Below are 24,877 nucleotides of genomic sequence, written 5' to 3'. Positions count from 1 at the left end.
TATATATATGCGCCAGTAATATTTTCTATTACAGCTGAACATTTCACAGATTGTTTAGGTTAAGCCATATCCTATTTCTTACCTTTCTCTTTTACCATGTACATATGGCTACTCATTATAACACGGAGATAGTGAATAAAATAAGGGACTTCAGTAGGATTATGAATATGTTTGAACAAAAAAACCTTGAACTCAAAGTGAAGACATCTTCCTCTTTTAATTTTTTTTTTTTGTTATGTCAGTTGTCAACGTGGACGTGACCTTCCTTCCTCGTTAATTATTGCAATTACTTGTCATAGGACCGTTGGTGATTACTTAGCATGTATAGTTTATTGGGTACTTAAAATAATTCATTCAAGCCCATATATCTATCTCCTCACAGGCCCAGCCCATCTGTTTAACGGTAGGATCAATTGTTGTAGAGAGGATTAGGGATGTGTTTTTACTTTTTTATAGGTAAAACATGCAGAGCGACGATATTTTGCAATTTCTTCTGCCTTTTAAGTTTTAACAATTACCCTAAGACAGTATTAAGAATTTTATCTTTCGAGTTTTTTTTTTTAATTATTATTTCACGATCTGTCACGATCTTTTACCCTTCGGAATCATTGGTTTAACTAGATAAATATATAATACTTTTTGTTCTGTTTCTTAGTCACTAGACGTTACAATCTATTGTTTATAATCAAAATATATCGGACTTCACACACTAAAAACAGTTCTTTGATGAAGTTTTCACGTTTTTGGTGTCTTGATTCTTTTTAATGTCATTACAGAAACCGTTTCTCTAGTATTTTATCAAAATCATGCCAGTATCTTAGTCATGATCATCATGTGATTCATGTCCCATGGGACAACAATCTTCTAGCTATATTATGCAACTCCGGTAGAAGAAAATAAAATAAAAATCTCCACAAAGTTAAAGAGAGCGTATCCGATGAAATTAATTATGAAATTATTCAGGGTGAGTTCAACTTTTTTTAATTTTTTTTTTTTTTTTTTTTATCGTTGCTTTGGCAACCCATTCCCACTCTATTACGCTAAGAATCGCAATAGAATATGATAAATCAAAGACAACAATAATATATACTAGAATTTTATTTTAATCAAAGACAATAAAAAGTTTTTTTTCATAAAAAAGTTATATTTTAATTTATGATTTTAATATTTTATACTCCATATATCCAAAAAGTCGGTGGTCAGAGATGTCGAAGAAAAAGGCAGCGCGATCTCTGACCGTCCATCTACATAACATCGGACGTCTCTCGTAACAAAAAAGGTCAGATCAAACAACTTCAGCTAGAGGGGACCCATATTAGAGATTATACCTGCCACGTGTACGTTTTGACATGTCTCTTAAGAGGACCCCACCTTTCTTTGTAGCTCTACTATGATTTAATTAATGTTACAAATAAATAAGTATATTGATTTGAATGGTAAAACAAAAAAAAGGGAATTTTTTTTATTAAAAGAGGGGTTATTGATTTGGGTTTGAATAGAATTTAAATTTTTTTAGAATCTGATGTTATTAATGTTATTAGATGAAGATTAAGTAAAGATGTTACAAAAAAATACTAAAATAATTAAAAACAGAAAACAACAATAAAATAAAATGGTACAACTAAAACTATGAATAATATTTTTGATAACACTTTTAATATGGGTTTTATGATTGGTAAGTCTTAAAATATTGTGTAAAAACCATATGCCATGAAAGATCTAAGGAAATCAAAAGTAAAAAAACCAGACAATACTGAATTAGTTTTGGACATAAAGATAACTTTTTATACAATTTTATCAGATGGTGATATTCATTTTTCTTTGATCATATATATTTGGGCTATAGTATATTGATCTTTCACTCTACTCTAAGAGGTACACACACACATAAAAGCTAGACGTCTTGTGTTGGTTGGATGAGTTAATAAGGACAATTATCCCAAACGTACTGTATGTCTCTATAGGCATGGATTAAAGTTGATGTCATGATGTGGTAGTAATTACATTTTCCGACTAGAGAGAACAACAATTATAAATCGTTTTAGCAAGTTTTGTTATTATAACTTATATAATTATTTTGTCACGAATACTATGCCATCTATTAATTATATTAAGCTTGAAAAAATTCACAGTTGAGCGATATAATGTGTATTTTGTTTGAAATAATTAGTTTTTTTTTTTCTTTTCTTTTCTTTTGTTGTAGTTATGTTTGGTTGGTCGAATTTGCTAGAAATAGTTAGAAATTACAACCCAGAGATACTTAGGAATATTTGGACTTCAAAATGTATGATATGTTGCCATATATGTGTATGATTAAATATATATTTTTTTTTTTTTTGCGTGGGTCGCCCCGTTTATAAAAGAAAACCGCAAATCAATGGAACCGTTACTTCTCTCATCAACACTCTCATCAGTTCTTTGTTTTTCTCTCTCTCTCTCTCGAGGAATTTGAAACAGCGGTTGTTTGTTTCGAGTTTGATCTTTTGTCTATTATTACGATTAACCCATTATTACGATTCTTCACTTGGCCGTTCGATAAAAGATGTTCGTGAAGAAGTTGGTCGAAATAGCAGCGAAGAAGGTACAATTACAAATCCCCTTCTTTCTAATCCTCCTCTTTGAACTGTTCATCTTCTTCGTGCGATTGGGTTTCTGAGAGAGGTTCAAAAAACTGTGAGATCCACTTTCCTTTTTTTTTTTTTTTTTGTTCATATAATATCAAATTTACGAAATCGTGAAGTTTACTTAAATCGATGTTAGATCCATCTTAGAATAATATTTGATTAATCACAGAATTAATGTTAATTAAGAGTGTATGTGATTGTTTTTTTTTTTGTCGGATTTATAACAAAAGATCTTATTACTTGTGAATGTGACTCTTTCTTGACTCTGTGTCGGTTCCTGGTTTGCCCAGTTGTTTAATCCATTCTGAACGAAAATTAAAAAACAAAATTTATGACGTAAGACGGTATTTTGTTGCCACGCATGTTTCGTGTCCCCAAATTTTGAAAAGTCGCATTAAAAATGCGTATCTAAATTTTGACTTTTGTACTTATCCATACTTCAATAAGTTACTCAAATCGTTTGGTTTCGTGTTGGTCAATCGAACCGGCCGGTTTAGCAAGAAAGATTTAAGACAAAACAGTCTTACCATTTTCCCTCCGTTGTTGTTGTATTATCATAGCCTGGAGGAAGTTCATCGGAAGGACTGAGAGCTAATGACGTTGAGCCACGTGTTGCTCTACATTATGGACTCCCTTCTGGATCTCACTTGTTTGCTTATGATCCAATTCAGAAGACCCTCGCTGTTTCCACCAAGTAAGCAAAATCAATTTTCAAAAGTTGTTTCTTGTATATTTCATCATATTAACTACTCTTGGTTCTTGATTCTCAGGGATGGTAGAATCAAACTGTTTGGGAAAGATCAAACTCAGGCTTTACTAGTTTCTGAGGAAGCATCTACAAGCAGGTTTCTTGAGGTGTTCCCTTCAGTATCTCTTTCTTCTCTCTTTATCCTGTTTCTTTATTACTAATTCACTTAGCCGTGACAACAGTTTCTTCCTCTTTTGTTTTGAATTTGTTCAGTTTGTTCAGAACCAAGGAATCCTTCTCAATGTGAATGCTAAGAACCAGATTGAGGTCAGACATTTCTTGATTCATTTAAGAAGTAGTAGCATTTGAGCGTTGGTCTAAAAGCTAAGTTCGCGCAGGTTTGGGACTTAGACAAGAAGCTTCTGTCTCATGTTCATGTATTCAATGGAGAAATCACTTCTTTCCGGGTTATGCAACACACACCTTATTTGTATGCTTCTAATTCTTCTGTTGGTTTAAACTTTACATAGTTTCTTGTGTTGATGACACTAAAAACAAGTGTGAATTTGGATTGGTAGCTATGTTGGAGATTCTTCTGGTAATGTATCGGTGTTGAAGATTGAACTTGATTCTAATCAAGTGATACAAATGGAGTACACTATACCTTATTTAGCATCTAATGGTAATTTGCCAAAATACCAAAAATAGCTTCTTTAGTTTACTTTTCACATGGATCTAATTGTCTTTCTTGAAATGTCTTGTTGTTGGTGTAGGCTCTCCTGTTGAAGATTCTGAGGATACTTCAGTTGTGAGCATTCTACCACAGCCAACAGCTGAAAGCAAGAGGTAACAAATCAACAAATCTTTTGTGGTGAAAAGCCTATGAGTCATTCACACTTTAGCTCCATTGCAGGATTCTACTTGTATTTAGTAGCGGGTTTATAGCACTATGGGACATCAGAGAAAGCAAACCGGTTTTGAAAACAGGAGGTCACGGGATGGTAAAGCAGGACACTAAGAAAGCTACTTGTGCTTGTTGGGTTTGTCCTTCAGGAAGCAGAGTTTGTGTTGGATATAATAACGGAGATATTATAATATGGAGCATTCCTACAAAAGGCGAGTGCTCACCAGAGAGTTCTGCTATGATCTGCAAGCTTAACCTCGGATACAAATCCGAGAAGATACCAATATCTTCTCTGAAATGGGTTTATGCAGAAGGTAAAGCAAGTCGGGTTTACGTCACTGGAACATCCTCTAACTCGTTGCAGGTAGTTTTATTGAATGAGCAAACCGAAACTCGAATGATTAAGCTGGGGCTTCATGTTTCTGAACCTTGTGCTGATATGGAGATGATCATAGCTGATGTTAATGAACATAGCAAACACAAACAAGATTATCTGTTGGTTCTTGGAAAGTCTGGACGTGTGTATGCTTATGATGATTATATGATTGAGAAGTATCTACTTCAGTCTCAATCCAAATCACCTCCTTCTCTCCCAAAGGAAACTGTGGTTAAGCTCCCCTTTTCAGATTCTAGCAGCGTCACAGTAGGGAAGTTTCTCACAAACCCTTCACATTTGCTGAATCTCTCAGATGAGGTAAATCTAAACTGTGAGATTGATCCATCAAGTTTTGCATGTAATGAACATTCTTGAGCTTGTGATTCTCTTATGCTGCAGGATTATGCTCAGCTAGCAAAAGATGCTTTGCCCTTTCTTCCTTTTCAGACATTGCCAAAGGAAGGTTCCCGTTCTGCACATTTTCCTGGTTTCACAAAGGTTAAGAATGTTTACATCACAGGTCACAGTGATGGAACCATTGGTGTATGGGACATGACCTGTCCTTTTCCCATTCCTGTCTTGTTCCTGAAAGAACAGGTAAAAAGTTCCCGGACTCTTTTGTTTTAATTAGAAAATCCAGATCTTACAAAATTAATATTTTGCCTTTGTTGTGTGTCTCTTGGCAGACTGATCATGATCTATCTTCACGCGGAAGTGCGGCATTGACAGCTTTACATTTTGACAGCAACTCAAGGCTTCTTGTTTCTGGTGATCATAACGGAATGGTAAAAAGCATCTTAACCAAAATACTCTATGTAATGCCACTAAAATAGAGGCTTATGATTGATTTTAATCTTTTGCAGGTTCGCCTTTATAGGTTCAAACCTGAACCATACCTAACCGAAAACAGTTTTATCCCTTTCCAAGGTATGTTTAACATATAGAAGTTGGCTTTACTTTTATTAAGATATCTTGTGTCCTCATAAGGATAAGTCTATTTCGTTTTTCAGGAAGTTCAAAGAAAGGGAACAGCCATGTTGTTCAAAGTGTTAAGTACATAAAGCTTACAGGTTCCATAACCTGTATTCAGAAGAGCCAAAACTCGAAACATATCGCTATTGGATCAGATCAAGGACATGTAAGCTTGTAGTACTTCTTCTACTTAGGATTCGTTAGTTGAAGTGATTGATGCGTTAATACCGGTTTACTTATAGGTTTCTCTGGCTGACGTTGAGGAAGCAACTGTGTTATACTCAAAACACATCGCAAGTGATATCTGTCCAAGGATCATCTCCTTGCAGTTTGAGAGTTGCATTGTGCAAGGCTTCGAGAAGAACGTGTTAGTGGTTGCTATGAGAGACTCATCAGTTTTTGCTTTGGACAGCGACACGGGAAATATGATTGGAACCAACATGATTAAGCCTAAAAAACCATTCAAGGCTCTATTTATGCAGATCCTAGGTAGGTCCACCTCTCCCTTTTTTAAGTTTAAAATCAAGAATCAAAAGATGTCATTGATTTTCCTCATCTTTGTTTGCAGATGGAAAACAAGACCCTTCAGGAAATGGATTAGATACGAGCAGAGAGAGCACAGTTGAGGAGATTTCGATAAGGCAGCCTTCGGTTTTGATTTGTTCGGAGAAAGCTATATATATCTACTCTTTGACTCACGTTATTCAGGGAGTGAAGAAGGTCCTTCACAAGAAAAAGTTCAGTTCTTCATCCGTTTGCTCAGCTTCTACCTTCTATGGAACCTCTGGTGTTGGTATTACACTTGTTTTCACAGATGGCACGGTTGAGATAAGGTGAAAAACACATGATCTGCCTTTTCATCTTTCTTCATATAAGCAACAAAATCTCTCTAAATGCTTTGACTTGCCTCAGGTCTTTGCCAGAACTCTCACTGCTGAAACAAACTTCCATTAGAGGCTTCACATATTCTCCACCAAAGCCAAATGCTTTACCAGAGATTATCATATCCGCCTCTTGGGATGGAGATCTAGTCATGGTACCCTTTAGAAACATACCCTGTACTTAATTGTAGTAGGTACTCAAGCTAGACTTTGTGATGATCATCATTTTGTCTCTTTGCAGGTCAAGGGAGATGATGAACTTATTGTCAGCTCAGTTTTACCTCAAAAGGATACATTCAGGTAAAGACTGATGCGCGTCTGATTAGATGTATAGCATACAGATGAACTGAAAAGGCTGACAGTATCTTGTTCTTTTTTTGTTCCAGGCTTGTGGAATCCTTGAGCAGAGTTTACAAGAAAGATAACGCGGCTTGTCACGAAGGAATCATCACATCATCATCTCCAAAGGAAAAGAAGGTGAAACATTGGCTTATTTGCTTTCCGTTACATGCAAAAAAACTAGTATGAGAGTACTAATTCATCTCATCTTGTTTGTTGCAGGGTATGTTTGGTTCTGTCTTCAAGACTAAATCGAAGCGCACAACTGATACAGAGCCAGAATGTACCAAGGAAACAGTAGAGGAGCTGTCTAAAATCTTTGCAACAGCCAACTTCCCATGGAATAACAATGTTGAGAGAAGTAGAGAGAGCAATACAGTTATCAAAGTTGACGATGAAGAAGAGTTGGACATAGGTATTGTCCACTTTTGATGTTCTTTCGTGATGCAATATGTTAGTTTGGTGTATGTCTCTGATCTTTTTCTTTTTGACGTTTGAAGATGACATTGACATTGACGATCATCATGATCAACAACAACAAGAGAAGCCTAAAGAACAAGGGATATTGTCAGGGCTTAGTAAGCAGAAGATGGCGAATAGGTTTAGCAGCTTCAAAGGTAAGCTGAAGCAGATGACAGCTAAGAATGAAAAGAGTGTTGCAACCAATGATGAGAAACATGAGGAGAAAAGCGGCGCCACAGTTGATCAGATCAAGAAGAAATACGGGTTTACCTCGTCTGAGGTAAAGCTTCTATAAACCTCACACAAGTTTTGTAATTCCGGATCATTGATTTCCATCTTTCTGTGTATTTTACAGGAAACGGGAGCTGCCAAAATGGCTCAGAGCAAACTTCAAGACAACCTGAAAAAGTTGCAGGTATTTTATTTACTTGATCCATGCTTTGCAGATTTAACCTTATCTTGGATGGATTCATTCAGAGACTTCAAATATGTTAATCATCTATGCAGGGAATTAGCTTGAGGACGACAGAGATGGAAGATACTGCAAAATCTTTCTCCTCCACTGCAAAAGAACTGCTGAATGCTGTTGAGTTCAACAAACAGAGCTCAAAATCTTAGCAACCTTTTTTACTCTTGCTCGATTAATTATTTATTTAAAACTATATACTACATCTCAAAAGAACTCTTTTTTTTTTTTTTTTTTTTTTTTTTACAACATCTCAAAAGAACTCTGAATGTCAAAAATTACCATTCATTTTGTTTGAGTCCATATTGCTGAACAATACTGTAAATACTTATTTCAAAGATTTATACAAGTGGTAGTGTGAGGTTATCTTCAACTTCTTTCGAGCATTGGACAATGAATAATTCCACCTTCACAGAACAGTAATCTCAATTCCAATCTCAATGTGTAACTGTAGAAATTTGGAAGTGTTAAGTGTAACAGATGTCAAACTCTAACCAGTGACTGATAACAAAAACGTTAAATGCTTCTGAGTAGTTACAAGATGCCACAAAATGACAAAAGACAAATCACAAACATCAGACAAAATAGCATAGGAACAAAACAATATTCCTTCAAAGAAGGCCAGCTGATGAAACTAGTTCCTTTGTAGACAAAGTTGTATATTTGACTAATCACACCAATCATATAGAGAGCAAAAAGAGTAAAATAGGTGTGCAAACACATGTCATACATAAAATGTAGAAATTCAAAGCTAAATCCAAAGTTATCATCCCGAAAAGAAGTTGGGAAGTTACATGTGAATATAAATCCCACAAGTTAACAACAGAAAGGGGAAAATATAGGAACAACGTAAACTATATTCTTCTCCCTTAAAAGTAAACTAGCTACTAATACATGATAACACAACAGAAAGAAATACTTGAGACACAAATCACTGAATCCAGCTCCCTAATCAGCAGCACCTCCTACCTTCTGTAAAACAAATAAAAGCTCAAATCAGAATTACACTAACGAAAAAGGAGAGATCAAATGGAGATTTTTTTAACTCAAAAGTGTAAGTAAAACAAACCTCTTCACTTCCTTCACCTTCTTTCACCTCGTTGACTACAGCAGGCTTGGGCTTGTCAGATTCATCTCCAGATGTCTTGGTTCCATTAGCCTGACGGAAAAAAACATAACATTAAGACATGGGAAAAGACAAAATAAAACGTAGTTGTAAGTAACAACTAACAAGTACAAACAAGAAGAGTTCTTTAGTTAGTTACCAGATCCATGTTATACTGTTGCAAAGTGATGGCATACTCATTCTTTTTGCTAATAGATTTGGCTACAAAAGGTGCTTTATCCTGTTTCATTGAAGAAGAACAATAATGAGTACAACAACATCCATATCTCAAAAAAACAAACTATAAAATAAAAAGGATTGAAAAAGGAAGAAGCCAAAAAAAAGACTCACTTCTTCAGTCATAGATTTCCATTTCTTTCCAGCAGCTTTACCAACCTAAATATTATTTTGAAAACAACAAACTAAAAGATTCATTCATATCTAAAACAAACGCGTTTTGAGATTAATTTAGTAATAAATGACTTACATTAGCCACGGATTTGTTATCAGGATTAGCTAAATTAAACTCCCGTCTGAATTCGTCCCTTTAATCAATCACCAAGATGAGATTAATTAATTACCATGTAATATTACTTAAATCTTAATTAAACAAGAGTAGTAATCAAAATTAGTGACAAAAGAGATAGAGAGAGAGAGAGAGAGATTACAGGAAGACGAAGAAAGCACTAGGAGGTTTCTTAGGCCTGTTTGGATCCTTTAGTTTCTTTCCTCCTCTAACTTTCAATCTGAGACCCAAAACAAACGAATTTGATATATAAGGAAACAACTTGGGAATCTAAAAGAATTCGAGATAGCGGATAAAGATACCTATCATCAGTGCCCCTCGCATCGACTTGGGTTTGGTTATCTTTCATCTCGAGAGATCTGTAAACAAGAAAAAAAGGTGAGAATCGGTGAATGACTCGGACTTGACTCAGACGAAGCGGCGAGGAGTACGAGTTTTTTACCTTGTGTGTGAACGATTTAGGGTTTTTTGCGAGAGACGACGATTCCAGATATATTTTTTTTTTTTTAATTTTGATGCGCTGTGTTGTTTAATTTAAAGAAAAAAAAAAAATTCAGATTTCCCCCAAAAAAATAAAATTTAACTTTTTTAAAAATAATTTCGTGATGTGGCGGGATTTTGTCAAGTGGGAACTAAAAAAAATACACGTACGTGTCTATTAAAACGTGTCCAGATTAACTTTAATTTATCTTCTTGGCTAATCTGATTACCACGTCACCCGCCTTATAATTTTGCTGTTATTACTTAAATTACCCGCCAATGATTTCTGTTTTTTTTTTTCACTCATTCGGCTTAAACTCATCAACAAAATAATTTCAGATCTATTACAATCTAACTATAATCGCTTATACTACTGTATATAAAACACACATGTTCCCTACATATAAGTTTTTTTAGGTTACAAAGTTACAACACAAAAAAAACAATACTAACATTACATCATCCCTAATTACATATAATACGAAACTTGAATCTTATCCTCTCTCTCTGACTCTGTCTCATGTGTTATGAACTCAACATCCACATACCCACCCCTACTCCCACCATCACTGCCACTATTACCGTTGCTACCAGCTTCCATTGCTTCCCTTCTCTTCTTCTCTTTCTCCTCTCCACCTGTACCTGTACAACAGCTTTTCTCTTTTAGCTATTGATACTACTCAAGTTTGTTTTATCATTTACTAGCTTCACAACTCTTGCCTCACATGTACTACTGATTCCATTTTCTAAATTCTATAATTCTACTAGAGCTAACTACTATATATGCTATTGCTTCATTCATGTCTAAAACAAGTTCTCTTCTTCTTCTTTACCTCGTCGTCTACAACTCTGTCTGCTTTTACTTGGCCTATAGTTCCCCTCGTCCTGAGCTTTATTTGAGGTTTCACCAAAGAATCACTCTTCTCTGTGTCTTTAGCTGCAACTTGTTTGTCCTGCACATCACATAACGACTTCTTTATTATAAAAAATGCATCCTTTATGTTTATGTATGCCTCAACACGCACAACTTTTGGAATTACAACTCTCTCGTACCTCAGGAATATCAGTGAGTCCTTCATTCACCTCTTCCCGCTGTTTTTCTTCACTTTGATTCTTATCATCAGGAGGTACAGAGCTAGAATGCACCTGCAGACGGATTCTTCTTGGAGCAATGCCCTGGTTTATCAATCCTGTACTCGAACGGTTTTGTGGCTGTCGACCTCGAATCTTTATCCCCCTCCCTTCTGTAAGGTTGTTCTCCGTGGTATGATTGATCACCTGGTCTGGTTGAAGTAAATCACCATAGTATGAATTAGTAGTGGCAGGGTAAGCCGATACAGCGTCCCTTGGCCATCCAGAAGCTCCATTATCTAAACCATACTGATCAAACAAACGATGAAAATTGTGTCATTTTTACTTATGTCACAATGGTTGTAAAAGATAACATCTTGTATAGTTAACAAAATATGTTTATTTGTGAATTCACCTGCAACTGCACCATCTCGGCATCTGTATCAGTGTAAGCCATAAAGTCGTTGAAGTAAACATCCTCGGGTGCTGCAGACTGCAGCATCTTATCAGATGAAAAGATTCCATTTGGGTTCTCTCGACTAACTGATTCCTCGCAAGAGAAGTCATCAGGATTATTAAACACCTCTTCCAACAACTCTGTTAGTGACACATCTGGCTCACTGGTACCATCTTGAAATTGGAATCCAATCTCATCATAACCGAAATCACCAGCATATGTAGAATCCACACGCGGTGCAGGAGCCCTTTGATCTTCAAGGTCACAAGATAACCATAGATTCTCTTTACCTACCTATTAACACAACAACCTCAACAAAATTGGTAAACTCACCTCCAAAAAAAGCCTAATGATTCAAAAGTTTTCATCACCTGTACATACCTCAGTCATTGACCCATCAGCCATATTACTCTGAGCATAGCCGCATCCACCTGAATAATCAGACGGTTTCTCAACTGCAGCATCAGAGGAAGGTGTTTCTTGAACAAGATCAGAGGAAGTATCATCAGGTGAGTCTTTACAAGAAGTAGGAGCCGGTTCATCAGACTTAACACCATTGACACGATCATCAGGCTTGTGAAAGAGACGACACAGAACAAAAGGGTTTTGACCAGGTCCAGTACCGTCAAGGTCCTTAAGAGTGGGACGATACTCGTGCATAATCCAATTAGTACGCTCACCTTTAGGAGCTCGTCCACGGTAAAAGACAAGAGTCTTCTTCATACCAATTAAAGTCTTCTTGGACTTGATACTACGATCTTTACCAGTAGCTTTCCAGTAGCCTGAGTCAGTAGCTCTGTTAGAGCGATGACCGTTGGGATATTTTCGATCACGAGGGCAGAAGAAGAACCACTCTGGATCATCAGTTTTAATCACCGAGAGAGCTGCCACACCAATCAGATTTGTTTCAATTGAATCAGAACATAAAAAAAAAGGTGGAATCTTTGAATGGGAAAATCAGAATCTGAGAATAAAGGAATCAAATTTTGTGAGAGTAATAAAAAAATAAAAAAGAGAGACGAACCAGGAAGATCCCAAGGTTCCCATTTACAGACATCGATGTCAGGGATGACTCGGACATCAGAGTGACGTCCGTTGATCTTGAGGCGAAGGTAGTGATTAACAAGCTCTTCATCGGTAGGTCTGAATCTGAAACCTAGAGGAAGCGACTCCATCGATACAGCTCCCATAAATTTACTTCTTAGGGTTTTCGACTTTTGAATACCACACAGTCTCTGCTTTTCTTTTTTTCTACTTTCTAAAAAGTCTTCACAACACTTTGCTTACTCTCATCATCTCATCTTCTTCTTCTCTATTTTTTTTTAAAGACCACGTGGGAAAGATAACTTCCACTTTAAAACACTTGTCTTCTTCTGTCTTCTTGTCTTGATGGGCTTTTATTATTTGCGGCTACGAACCAAACAAGTCTTTATTAAAGCCCAAATCTTTATGGTTTTCTCTTGTGGTGCGTTTATGCTTTAAGAGTGTGTTTGTGCCATCAGTAGTGAATTCCAAAAATGTTGGAAACGTCTAGAGCAGGGAAGAAGACTATAGGAGTATGGAGATCTCCATATACTAACCTCTTCAACATTTTTATACAAAAACATGTATATAAACATTAATTTTTTATATGGTCTGAATACACAAAGCATACATAATCAAAATGGTCTATATGTACATAATCAAAAAAAAAAAAAAACAAGATGAACCAAAAAATAAAGCCTTCGTGCGACAAACAACATGTCAACATCCCAACTCTTCTTTATCAAACAAAAGAAAGAAAGAAAAGAAGACCTCCCAACACTGCATCTTATCTTCTCTTCTATGTGACACTTACAGTCGGGAAAGGTTCGAACCAGCGGGAAAATAAGACACGATGATCGGAGCTCTCGGAGATTCGGATTTGCTTTTTGGTTTCTTCAAGGACAAGGTTTTTAAGTTACTCTCATCAGTTGAGCTAATACGTGAGTCGGATTTTGAAACAAAGCAACCAAAGAAGGACGCAAAGCAAGACGCCATGATTGATCGGAGTTTTTTTCCTTTCTTTTTTTAGTTTGTGGACTGTGGAGACTCTATATACCGATGAATGATGATGTGTAAGATTTGATATTCAGGTAATATGAGAAATGTTATGTATTTATAAGACGAAAAAAGAAAACACCGTTGAAAATTCTTCGACAAGTTTCTAGGAAATGACCTCTTCATCTTGTTGGACAAGCTTTTTTGCCCGTTTCTTATTTGGGTATTGTTGTTGACTCTTCTAGCTATCGTTAAAATATTTGGCCAAATTGGACCAACTATTTGATTTGTTTTAGCCTCGTTTCTGAAAAAAATGTAAGAGTGATATAGACAGGACCAGCGTTTTGGCCAACGTATCGTCTTCGTTTCATCATCATTCATCCAATTGAATGTTTCCACAATATATAGATTAAAATTAGAGGTGGTCGTCTTCATATCACTATTCATTTGAGTTTTCCAAAACTTAAGATTAAAGTTAGAGGAAAAGATGTAGGATTACGAAACAAAAACTGTATTTAAGCAATTCAAAATATGTAGATTCTATTTAATGGGTTTTCGATTTGAGTTTTATTACAAAGTACACTCACACTTGTTTTCAGATATACTCAAAACTAGTACTATATATAATTTAGATTTATATCGAAAAATCCTTGTAAGTTAATGTTAGGTAGACTATTTTCCTACACTCTTCTGATTTTGAATTTGAAACTTTAAAACATGTCCAGCTTTAATTTAGCTTTAAAACAAAAAAAAATAGTTTCTAAAGAAAATAGTAAAGAGATATACATATAGAAGTTGTAATAAATCTTACCAAAATATAACGCAATTAGTCAATTTAGTTTTTGAAAAGCCTTCACGAAAATTGGCTTTTAGCATTATTTTTTCAAGAAAAAAGAAAAAAAAAATTCTCAAAATATCCAAAATCTACCGTTCCTGCCACAAATCAGAAAAGCGTACTGTAACTGTTGCCAGTTTTAAATGCTTGAGAAAAGAACTCACCACTTTTAAGAAATAAACAGATGACAAAAAAAAAAAATATATATATATACAAAGATAATCATATAAGTGACCAAATTAAAAATATACTATACTCTAAAACATTATAGTAAATACTCTGATTCATTTACCAAAATTAGCCTTTGTAGAATCATTTTAGTTTCTTAAAAATTAAATGCAATAAAATAAAAATAAAATCGGGTTGCCACTTTTCAGACATGCGTCGCGCGTGTGAGTGTTTAAACTAAATGGGCTTCGCACGCTTACACGTGCCCTAGCGAATCTTCAGTGTAACCGAGGAGGACAAGAAAGTACATATAACTTAAAGCCAGTGGCTTTATTGGTAATTTCAGGGAGTGGAGACCAAAGGGCTTCTTCCCCTTTTATCACTAAAGCCTTTTTTTCACTTGAGGTCAAAAAAAACGCTTCAAATACAAAAAAACCTTGGATTCTTCTGCAGATCTTTTTTTTTTTTTTTTTACACTAAAAAAGGAAAACAAAATATATATTTTCACAAAAAAAGTTTATATGTTAAAATCTTCGGCTTTTGCGACTCTTGGTCTTCTCCGGACATGGCACATTCTCTAACCTCACTCGCTATCTTCCAGAGCCTCATCCGTAAAGGTAAGTCTAATAATACACTGTCTAGAAACTTTAATTCGGGTCGGGTCGGGTCAGGTTTGAGAACTGGTTTTTGTTTTTTGGTGTGTGTGGGTGTGGGGTTGAAATGCAGAGGCGGTGAGGAGTTTGCATGTATATGGATCGGTGGAGATTGAGAGAGAGTTCTTGTTCGAAAGCGAAAGCCCTTATGTGGAGAAGGAAGCGAAGCCTCTGTTTCTTTTGGAAGGTTCCCGGCGACCGGAGATCTCGGAAGGGTCGGTTTTTGGCACGTGGCGTTGTATCTTCTTGTTCCGGTTTAATCACCCGCTCCCTCGGTTTCCTACTCTCCTCTGCCCTTCACGGTAACGCTGTTTTGTTGACTCCCTCATTCATTAGGACCGTTTTGGTTTTTTAATTTTTGGTGCGGTTATAAGTCACATCACACGACGTTAATCTATTTTAGTATCGGTGTTATCTTGAAATCGAATTCTAGATTAATATTATTTCATAGAAATATAGTGTTATTGAATATTGATTCCAGAGTAAAAACATTGCATAACCACAATGGCCAAAATGTAGCAATGGAATAGATTACGTGAATGAGTTATCTATATAAAATTACAACAGAGTTGGACACATGATTAGGATGCGATTTATTGTGTGTCTTATTAGTACTAGCCACACAGGTAAGGTAACAGCACAAAATTTATATAGTTGTCTTCACTTTTAATTATTTCCACAGGTCTTTATATATTATTCTCTGGTCCATAGTTACTGATTAGACCAAAACTTGTGAATCAGTTCACTCTCTCGATTGTACTTGCTAAGATTTCCTAATTGTAAACAAATGGGCTTGTAACAGTAGTGTTCTTGAGTTGTGTTTTAGAAACTAAACATTTTTTTCTCTTTTTATTGACAGAAACCCTAAGCTGGAGGACATCCCTAATTTAGCTAATGACCTCAAGTTTATCTCTGGATCACAACCGAAGACACCATCAAAGGTCTCTGACCAGGAACAATGCACTAGTGTCGGATATTGTAAATCTGATCAGACTAAACTGCTAAAGTTGGAATCCGAAGATGATAGCGTCCGAGACTGTGAGGTTGATCAGCCTAAACCGCCAAGGATCGTCCTTAAACAAGACCTTAACTGCCTTCCTGATTCAGAATCCGAATCCGAGGAATCTGAAAATGAGAAAACTGAACATTCGGAATCAGGTATCTCTTCTTTCTTGAAAATGTCAATAGGTTTACGTGCCGGCTAAGTCCAGTTTCAAGATTTTGGTGATTAATATAAGGGTTCATTGTAAAAATGTAGATGAAAATGTCAAGATGTTGATGGGGAAGAGGACACCATCAAAGATTGTTGCTGGACTTTCCTTGAAAGATCTTTCAAAATACTTTGGTCTTACTATCGTGGAAGCTTCTCGTAGTCTTAATGTAGGTCTCACGGTTTTGAAAAAGAAATGCAGAGAGTTTGGGATTCCCCGGTGGCCTCATAGGAAGATCAAATCTCTCGACAGTCTCATCCACGATCTTCAGGTCTGCTTCCCTCTCTTTCTTCATTAATCTAATACAACAGGTCACTGAAACAAGCATTGTTATGTTGTTTTGTCTTTGATTAGAGAGAAGCAGAGAGGGAGCAGGAAAATAGCGAAGCAGCTGCGATGGCGGTAGCTAAGAAACAGAAGAAACTGGAGACAGAGAAGAGAAATATAGTGGAGAGACCATTCATGGAGATACAGAAAGAAACCAAAAGATTCAGACAAATCAACTTCAAGAAAAGACACAGAGCTTCCAGAGCCAAGAAGAATCAAGAATCTCTCGTCTCTAATTCCTCTTCCACTTGAAAAAAAAAAGATTTTTAGGCCTTTTATTAACATGAGAATCATCGAACATATTAGTTAGTTAGGATATCTGTGATGAAGTGCTTTGGTATTTAGGTGTAACAGATGCTAAGCCATGTTTGCTTGCATAATTTTTGGTGTTAAGGAGTTCCGGTAACATGAGGAGGAGCTCCTGTATCATGACTCATTTTTGTGGTTCGAAATCGGAATTAAACTCTTCTTTTTTTTTTCTTTATCTTTTTAATACTGTAAGTAGGTACAATAGTAGTATTATCGAATTTGTGAGATAATAACGTGGTGAAAAAAACAAACCCAAATCTTGGTTTCTGAACTGATCTCAAATCAACGCATCTTGAGTGGTCCCTTTTTGTTAAGCTCGTGCTTTGAAAATCTACGACGACTCCGTCCACACGACAAAGACCATTTATTAACGTGTGCGGTACAGTGAGGTTCGAAACGTAAGCGACTGCTACAAGTGTGTGTGTGTGCGTCTGTGAGTGTTTTTTTTTTTTTTTTTTTTTTTTTTTTTTTTGTTAAAGACGTCTGTGAGTGTTCCTACGTCAATATATGGTTTTTGTATTTTTAATTCTCCGCGTTTGAATATGTTGATTGAAAATTTCATTTTTCCGTCTAATCTGGCAATTTATATACGTGGTCAAGTATCCTTTTTATGTCCTTTTCAATATAGTTGGTCTTTTTTATTTATTTCAATCTATTGTATGTTCGAAGAAATTGCATAAATTGAAATCTAATTTATCCAAAGAAAAAATAATTTATTTAAAGGTAATCGTAATGGTAGTTTTACTTTTTTTATTTAGAATTTTTTAGGCAACATTACTCGAATTTTTTTAATGTAAAAAATTGTGCTCACTAGAACTTATGTTGTTTTGAAAAAGGCTAACATATGAAAATCTTTGACCAAGTGAAGAAAATAAATTCTTCTACTCACGTCGGTAGAAGAAAATAATTGTGCCATTGGAGAATTTTTTATGTCTCTTATTTTGAAACAACTTTGTAGAATTGTAGAAGTAGAAAATTAGAAATCGATTAATGTTTTTTTTTAATATTAGTAGTGGAAATGAACGAGAAATTCCCAAAAAGACACAAACGTCCAAGCTGTGTGAGTGGCGGACTTTTGAGCATTTTACAGGCACAAGCAAAAGTCCTTTTACGATCGGTTTCACATCATAATGTTTTATTTTGTTCAAGTCAATATATATTATCATATCTACAATAACGAAAACTTGACTCCGGATTAGAAAATAAAATTCATGTTTTTGATCTACACATAGTGTAATCGTTTGAAAAAACTTTCAAGTTTTGTTATTCTTATTTTTTGAGTTAGAGGTTTTTGCCATATGAGATTTCTTTTAAAATGAAATTTAAATAATAATATGACATAATGTAGGAAAATTGTCTCTACTACTTACTAGGGCTGATTAATTTATTGTACAGTTTTCAATCGAGATTATAGGAATAGTCTCCAATCCTTTTACCGGGTTTTTAATAGATTTTTTTTTTATTTCATACTTTTGAAAAATATCATATTTCATTACCATGATGTGGACATGGGTTCTACAAATGTGAACTAAAATACAAAAAAATTATGTGGATTTCCAAAGTAAAAACAAAATTCTCAACTATTTTTTCAGATCACACGATCATAGATAGAGAAAGCTTTTTGATATTTAATATATATATATATATATATATATATATATCCCTAATTTATATATATATATATATATATTTCAAAAAAAAAAAAGAATGAAGAAGAGATAGAAAAAGCTTGGGCTATGTTTTGTTTGGTCGATCTTCTTGACTCTTTCGTTTAATTTATTTTAATAAACAGTACGTGGCAATTCAAAAAGAAATAAATGAAAATGACTAGGAAGACCAAAAAACATGGAAAATGTCATATAGAGAATGATATAGGTTCCTCTACTTCCCCTTTGTTTTTCTTGTCAAATAGGGCAAAGCAGAAGAAGAGATAAAAAAAACCCTTCTTCGGTTTCCTCTCTCTCTCTTTTTTAGTATCATAAAAACCCAAAAGATCTTTTTGCAACCCATCTCGTGGCCTCTTTCAAATTATTCCTTACGATCCAGCAATAAAAGCTCAAATAAATAAACCACTTGATCATCACATCCACTAGCTCTTGTCTGAAAACAAGAAAGACAAGAAAGAAGAAGGAAGAGAAGGCAGGCTCATGTAATGGGTGCTTGTTGTTCAATCCCTTCCAAAACAGGTCTCCACAGTCATGGTAATCTCTAGTTCCATCCAAATCCATTATTTATTTTTTTCAACTAGTTCTTGTTTTTTTTCTTCTTTATGGGTTCTTCTTAGTTCTTACATAAAAAAAAACCTAAAAGATGTGTTTGTGGTAATAAACAGCGACAACGAACAGTGGAACAGAGTTCTCATCGATGACGACCACCACCGCCGCGACGACAAGCAGCAGCGTCGGACGACGGAGCCAATTCTCCGAAGTGGCGAGCGAGTGTTCCAATGGGATTATCAGTGATTCCGGTCTGATCCTGGAATCGCCGAATCTCAAAGTGTACACGTTTCTTGATCTAAAGACAGCGACAAAGAATTTTAAACCGGATTCAATGTTGGGTCAAGGAGGATTCGGCAAAGTTTACAGAGGATGGGTCGATGCAAAGACTCTTGCTCCTTCTAAAGCTGGTTCCGGTATGATCGTAGCCATCAAGAGATTGAATTCTGAGAGTGTTCAAGGATTTGCAGAGTGGCGAGTAAGATCTTTCTTCCTCAAAACTTTTTATTTTTCTTGGCTGAGTTTGATTACTTCTTTGATGGGGCCAAAAATAACTAGGCTCAATTATTACATCTTTTGATCATGATGAAGAAAGAGTTGACTATTCCAATCAAGAAACGACTTTGACTTTCTCTGTTGCAGTCTTGAAATCTAATTAAAGAAATATAATAAAGAGAAATTCTAATAATAAATAAATGATGCTTTGTACTATGATAATATTATAACAAAAGTTGAATTATAATTCTTTGAATTCGATTACCTATCTAACCATTTGATGATAATTTTGTATATCCCTTCCATTGTTACCGGATTTTTGAGTTGGGGACACGTTGTTACATGTTATTTAGCTGTCATATTGTAATGAAAGTATTGTATTCATAAATTTTATAAATGAGTATATCTATTTTCTCTCGTACGTATTGGATGGAACATCTGACTTATATAGAAATGATTAGGAGTCGGAAATCTTTCATTTGGTTCATTGGGTTTTTTAGAGTTGAATAAGCTAATTAAAGTTGAGATTTGTGATTTTGGACAGTCAGAAGTTAACTTCTTGGGAATGCTTTCACACCCAAATCTGGTGAAGTTATTAGGATATTGTCGTGAAGACAAAGAGCTTCTCCTTGTCTACGAGTTCATGCCTAGAGGGAGTCTCGAAAATCATCTTTTCCGACGTAACTAAGATCTCTCTGAAACACACTAAACATTGTTCATTGTTATAACAACGTGCTCATAGAAAAATATTTGATTTACTATGGTTGATCTTCATTTGATTTAGGAAACGAGCCTTTTCCTTGGGAGTTAAGGATCAAGATTGCTATCGGTGCAGCTCGTGGCCTTGCGTTTCTACACGGCTTGCAGAGAGAAGTCATCTATAGAGACTTCAAAGCTTCCAATATACTTCTCGATTCGGTTAGTCTAAATTTAATACTCTCGAGTGATATAAATAGACTAATAATCTGTAATCTTTTTTTTTATCTTTGCTAATGGAATGTTTTTGATACATATGAGCGTATAGACCTATGACGCAAAGATTTCAGATTTCGGACTAGCAAAGCTCGGACCAGCAGACGAGAAGTCACACGTTACTACTAGGATCATGGGCACTTATGGTTATGCTGCCCCTGAATATATGGCAACAGGTACTTTTTTTCCTTTTTCTAATGACGGCTCTTTCGTCTTTTCTCCAATGCTAGTATTCGAACTCGCCAGCGGTTTTCTCCTTTTTCTAGTGACTATATATACCAGCTTACTAGTTGAACGAGTCAAATAACAAAAAGATTGTGTATTATTTTCTTCATCCTCAGGCCATTTATACGTTAAGAGTGATGTATACGCTTTTGGTGTGGTTTTACTAGAAGTAATGACCGGACTAAAGGCCCACAACACAAAAAGGCCAAGGGGGCAAGAGAGTTTAGTCGACTGGTTAAGACCGGAACTCTCAAGCAAACACAGGGTAAAACAAATAATGGACAAAGGAATTAAAGGTCAATACACTACCAAGGTTGCGACAGAAATGGCACGCATCACACTTTCTTGTATCGAACCAGATCCTAAAAACCGACCGCACATGAAGGATGTAGTTGACGCTCTCGAAAACATCCGAAAACTTAATATTGTCCCTGACCGTTCTTCCACTAAACAGGCCGTTGCTAGCTCTTCGCGTGCTTCACCACTTCACCATCAATACGGTTACAGAGCTGGCGCATTAGGGACTGAACGAAAGAAAACAACGCCCGGACGGTTTGGAGTAGAAAATGGAATTGTTGCTTAATACATATATGTTCCGAGCGGCGGGAAATATATGTTGGTATTAGAGTTTTTTTTTGGTTTAATTATATTATTAAATCAATTTTTACAGTGTTTTGCTTATAATGTAATTTCTTTTCTGTTGTTTTACGATACCTACGGTTAAATACTTTATCGTTTTTTTGTGTCTTGCACGGATGGTGACTATGTATTTGCACGACTATTAGGGTATGGGGTAGAAAGATTTTTCCACATTGGTAAATTGCTCTGATTTTGTAATTATAACGGCTTTTTTTTTCTTTCCCACAGTTTTTTCCACATTGTGACATATGTTTATATGTTGCAGACTTACAGTGATCTTTATCGAACATGTATCCATTAGAATTATAGAAAACACATTTTTCATACTGACAACTCAACAACAGAAAATAGTTTTTCTCCACATTATAGCAAAACATCCGTCTAAAACAAAAGAAAATATAAGATAATTTAATAAGTTCAACGATAAATAAATGTATGTAACAAAAGAATATTAGCTTTATTAAATAAGTTGACTGAAACAGATTTTCACTCGGCTTTGTCTTCCTCCTCATCTTCTTTCGGTGGTGATTTATTAAGATCGAACTTGGCAGCAGTTCCAGATCCACTCGCTGCTTCTGTATCCTCCACGGCTTTCACATTCAAATCAATCCCTACATCTCTCCCACCTTCACCTTCCGAAGCCCCACTAGCTCCACCGCTGGCAATAACACCGGAACTTCCCACTCCGCTTGCAACACCACCAGAGCTTCCTACTCCGCCTGCAACACCACCAGAGCTTCCTACTCCGCTTGCAACACCACCAGAACTTCCTCCTCCGCTTGCAATAGCAATAGAACTTCCTCCTCCGCTTGCAATAGCAATAGAACTTCCTCCTCCTGCAGTGACAAGAGTAAAAGCAGAGCTTTTCCCCGGGATCGTAAAGACTTCAGCCGCCGCAGAGAACGTAGGAGGAGGAAGAAACCCTTGATAGTTTCTATCTTTGTGAGCCCTCATGTGTCCAAACACAGCCTTCCAAGATCCAAAACGTCTTCCACAGATGTGACAAACTGGTGGTCCTTTCGGTGGATTAGTCAATTCCGAACTTTTCTTCTTAGGCTTTTTCGCTTCTCCTTTGCTTGAACCATCCGCCTCGTCATCAGTTTTGGTCGACGTCCTCGGTCTACTCTTCTTCTTCCCACCACTCCCACCCTCCTCACTCTTCCCTTTCATAACAGCTTCCTCTGCCGCAGCCACAACCAACCCTGCCGCAACAACCGCTTGCTCATTCAAACGAGCTTCGCTCCCACCCGCACCCGCATCACTCTTCCCTTTCGTAACAGCTTCCTCTGCCGCAGCCACAACCAACCCTGCCGCAACAACCGCTAAACGCGCTTCATTTTCCTCCACTTGCTCGTTCAAACGCGTTTCATCTTCCTCTCTTTCAGCGACAATAATATCACCAGATACTCTACTGCTGATACTCAAAGCAGGGAGGCCGAGAACGATTTCTCTCGTATCGGAATCATCATCGCTCCATTGCTCTTCGGACTCATCTCTCTCTACGTCAGTATCAATCGCTTTCGTTTTCTCTGACTTATCAGTCATGTTTCTCATGCGCGTAAGAAAGACCAAACGATTCTGAAGTAGTCTTATATAATGTTTGCTCTAAGCAATGGCGGTTGTGGCAGTTAAATGGTCGCGTTCGTTCGTTTAGATCTCTCTCCCGCCTTTTCGTGTGGAGAAGATTTGCGTCCGTCGGATTTTTAACATAAAAATCCAACGCTGAGATTCGTTTGATTCTATGGGCTTAATATCGTCTAAAGCCCATTGAAGCCCATAAACTTTATTCGTAGGTTGCTTCCAAAGATGTAATATTTGCTGGTGCGGTTTTGGTCATCGAGAGTTCGAGACTACAAAAGTACAAAGACTCGTTGCACTGCAATAATACTATTATGCATGTGACATCCGAGCCCGACAATGACGTGACTTGTAAACTTTTGTATTGACATATATTTATTAAATTCTATTAAAAATTTAAACATTAACGTATACCGGTAACATTAGATATTAGAATAGTTTTCAATGTCAGAAGCTAGAAGGAAGCTATTGAAGCTGTGTTGTGTAAATACTAATTAAAGAAAAAAAGAGAAAAGTAACATAGATTAGTCCTAGGCAAAATACCCGAATCCGAAACCCAATTCTCGAACCCGATTCGAACAATCTGACCTAAAACCCGTACCCGATAGAAGAAAATACCTGAATGGATCTAAGATTTATTAATTTCGGATATCCAAATCCGATCGGATTTTACCCGAAATCCGACTAAAATCCGATTAAAACCCCATGTGTTGATAGTCATTTTGCATAACCCCTATCCCTACGATCTCTCACTAAAACGAATAAATTTGTTTGGCTTCGTTGCTCTTACCTCTCACCACCGGTTCGTTTTCTAGTTACCAGGTATATAAAACACCTTTTTCAGGATTTAATCCCCATTATTCAAGCTGAAAAACCTAAACTGCTACTCATCTCCTCTGTCTGAGACTTCACGGAGACATTCACATGGAGACATTCACATGTGATTATTTTTGTTGTATCTTGTATCAATTTTTGTCTATGAGTTCTACTCTGTTTCAATTTCTATTGTATCTTGTATCAATTTCTGTGGGTTTTTGGATTTGTTTGTTCGGTTGATCAATTTGCAAATCATGCGTTCTGCAGTGTTATGTGTTCTGTCGCTATTATCAATCATGTGTTCTGCAGTTGAATCATCTTGTATCAATTATTAAAAACGGAGATATGTGTTATGCACCCAGAATTTGTTTTGACTTTATTCATCATTTATTTTGACTTCTTCCTATTTCTGTTCTAATCACATGTTCTTCACTTGTTTGTTCTGATTGGGTTCTGTTTTAGTTTAGCTTTATGATTTATTTGAAGTTCTATGTGTTATTATCTTGTATTGTTGAGTAAAGCATGATTGATATGCTAAGAAGTTCTGTTTTAACTTCAATGTTGATTCTCTCATTTTTTTTTTGGGAGTTTCGTTTGTTTTTATTTTCGTTTGTTTGATCTGCTCTTTGCTTCTGTCCGTGATCATTTGAGCTTCAATGATTAGGTTCTGTTTTAAATCGATGTCTGTCAGCTTCTGTTGTAAAATTGCTTTTGTCCGTGATTGATCATTTGTTTTGTGTTGATCATTTTACTAACTTTTTTTTTTATTATTTTTTTACAATTGGCAGATTGACTTGAAAAAGGTTTGTATATCACTTGATCTTGTTATTTTTTGTTATTGCCTCTATTATAGTTTATGTTAGCTCATCCAATTTTTTTGTTTTCCGAGTTCTGCATTGAAGAGTAAGGTCTCGAATACTTGAAGCTACAAGGTGTTTTGTTGTTTTGGTTTTACAATTGGTGACAGTTCTACAAGAACTATCAGCTAGTACTTGGTTAATATGTTGGGATCATTTATTAACGTGTACGGTACATTGAAGTTCGAAACGTAAGAGACTGCTAT

General features: G+C 36.0%; 7 protein-coding genes across 8 annotated transcripts; 3 read left to right on the top strand and 4 right to left on the bottom strand.

Moving 5' to 3' along the window:
• The first annotated feature begins 1,990 nt into the window (after nucleotides 1-1,990).
• On the top strand, nucleotides 1,991-8,085 carry LOC104729648 (uncharacterized). Of its 2 annotated transcripts, none has more exons than XM_010448607.3 (21): nucleotides 1,991-2,581; nucleotides 3,185-3,318; nucleotides 3,395-3,479; nucleotides 3,586-3,639; nucleotides 3,711-3,802; nucleotides 3,891-3,994; nucleotides 4,086-4,158; nucleotides 4,226-4,910; nucleotides 4,992-5,189; nucleotides 5,279-5,377; nucleotides 5,456-5,519; nucleotides 5,603-5,730; nucleotides 5,807-6,053; nucleotides 6,133-6,397; nucleotides 6,477-6,600; nucleotides 6,687-6,745; nucleotides 6,832-6,922; nucleotides 7,007-7,199; nucleotides 7,285-7,526; nucleotides 7,602-7,661; nucleotides 7,754-8,085. In XM_010448607.3, exons 1-21 carry the CDS (start codon nucleotides 2,543-2,545, stop codon nucleotides 7,862-7,864), a joined length of 3,147 nt encoding a protein of 1,048 aa, XP_010446909.1. In that variant the 5' UTR covers nucleotides 1,991-2,542; the 3' UTR covers nucleotides 7,865-8,085. The 2 variants fall into 2 exon arrangements, with proteins under 2 accessions (XP_010446909.1, XP_087333787.1); XM_087477661.1 differs by having other exon boundaries at nucleotides 2,386-2,673.
• Nucleotides 8,086-8,397: 312 nt separating this feature from the next.
• Nucleotides 8,398-9,917, bottom strand: LOC104729647 (high mobility group B protein 5). Its single transcript, XM_010448606.3, has 8 exons — nucleotides 9,786-9,917; nucleotides 9,646-9,702; nucleotides 9,486-9,563; nucleotides 9,305-9,362; nucleotides 9,169-9,213; nucleotides 8,978-9,058; nucleotides 8,782-8,871; nucleotides 8,398-8,684 (listed from the first exon to the last, which is right to left on the bottom strand). The coding sequence occupies exons 2-8, from the start codon at nucleotides 9,690-9,692 to the stop codon at nucleotides 8,661-8,663; spliced, it is 423 nt and encodes a 140-aa protein (XP_010446908.1). The 5' UTR covers nucleotides 9,693-9,702; nucleotides 9,786-9,917; the 3' UTR covers nucleotides 8,398-8,660.
• LOC104729646 (protein NTM1-like 9) lies at nucleotides 9,839-13,463 on the bottom strand. Its single transcript, XM_010448605.3, has 6 exons — nucleotides 12,376-13,463; nucleotides 11,733-12,235; nucleotides 11,310-11,645; nucleotides 10,877-11,203; nucleotides 10,657-10,776; nucleotides 9,839-10,465 (listed from the first exon to the last, which is right to left on the bottom strand). Exons 1-6 carry the CDS (start codon nucleotides 12,539-12,541, stop codon nucleotides 10,349-10,351), a joined length of 1,569 nt encoding a protein of 522 aa, XP_010446907.1. The 5' UTR covers nucleotides 12,542-13,463; the 3' UTR covers nucleotides 9,839-10,348.
• On the bottom strand, nucleotides 12,942-13,370 carry LOC147930118 (uncharacterized). The gene has a single exon (XM_087477662.1). The coding sequence runs from the start codon at nucleotides 13,368-13,370 to the stop codon at nucleotides 13,185-13,187; it is 186 nt and encodes a 61-aa protein (XP_087333788.1). The 3' UTR covers nucleotides 12,942-13,184.
• A 1,243-nt stretch (nucleotides 13,464-14,706) lies between the features above and the next one.
• Nucleotides 14,707-17,040, top strand: LOC104733129 (protein RKD5-like). Its single transcript, XM_019233799.2, has 5 exons — nucleotides 14,707-14,990; nucleotides 15,100-15,328; nucleotides 15,886-16,184; nucleotides 16,285-16,508; nucleotides 16,592-17,040. Exons 1-5 carry the CDS (start codon nucleotides 14,939-14,941, stop codon nucleotides 16,814-16,816), a joined length of 1,029 nt encoding a protein of 342 aa, XP_019089344.1. The 5' UTR covers nucleotides 14,707-14,938; the 3' UTR covers nucleotides 16,817-17,040.
• A 1,584-nt stretch (nucleotides 17,041-18,624) lies between these two features.
• LOC104729643 (putative serine/threonine-protein kinase CST) lies at nucleotides 18,625-21,601 on the top strand. Its single transcript, XM_010448601.3, has 6 exons — nucleotides 18,625-19,074; nucleotides 19,206-19,567; nucleotides 20,129-20,264; nucleotides 20,369-20,502; nucleotides 20,609-20,732; nucleotides 20,898-21,601. Exons 1-6 carry the CDS (start codon nucleotides 19,026-19,028, stop codon nucleotides 21,362-21,364), a joined length of 1,272 nt encoding a protein of 423 aa, XP_010446903.1. The 5' UTR covers nucleotides 18,625-19,025; the 3' UTR covers nucleotides 21,365-21,601.
• A 157-nt stretch (nucleotides 21,602-21,758) lies between these two features.
• Nucleotides 21,759-23,001, bottom strand: LOC104729644 (uncharacterized). The gene has a single exon (XM_010448604.2). It carries the CDS (start codon nucleotides 22,972-22,974, stop codon nucleotides 21,907-21,909), a length of 1,068 nt encoding a protein of 355 aa, XP_010446906.2. The 5' UTR covers nucleotides 22,975-23,001; the 3' UTR covers nucleotides 21,759-21,906.
• Between the last annotated feature and the right edge of the window lie 1,876 nt (nucleotides 23,002-24,877).

The sequence above is a fragment of the Camelina sativa genome, chromosome 12 (genome assembly GCF_030686135.1).
Source record: "Camelina sativa cultivar CO46 ecotype springtype chromosome 12, ASM3068613v1".
NCBI classification, from domain to species: domain Eukaryota; kingdom Viridiplantae; phylum Streptophyta; class Magnoliopsida; order Brassicales; family Brassicaceae; genus Camelina; species Camelina sativa.
This window is presented reverse-complemented; position numbering and strand designations above follow the sequence as displayed.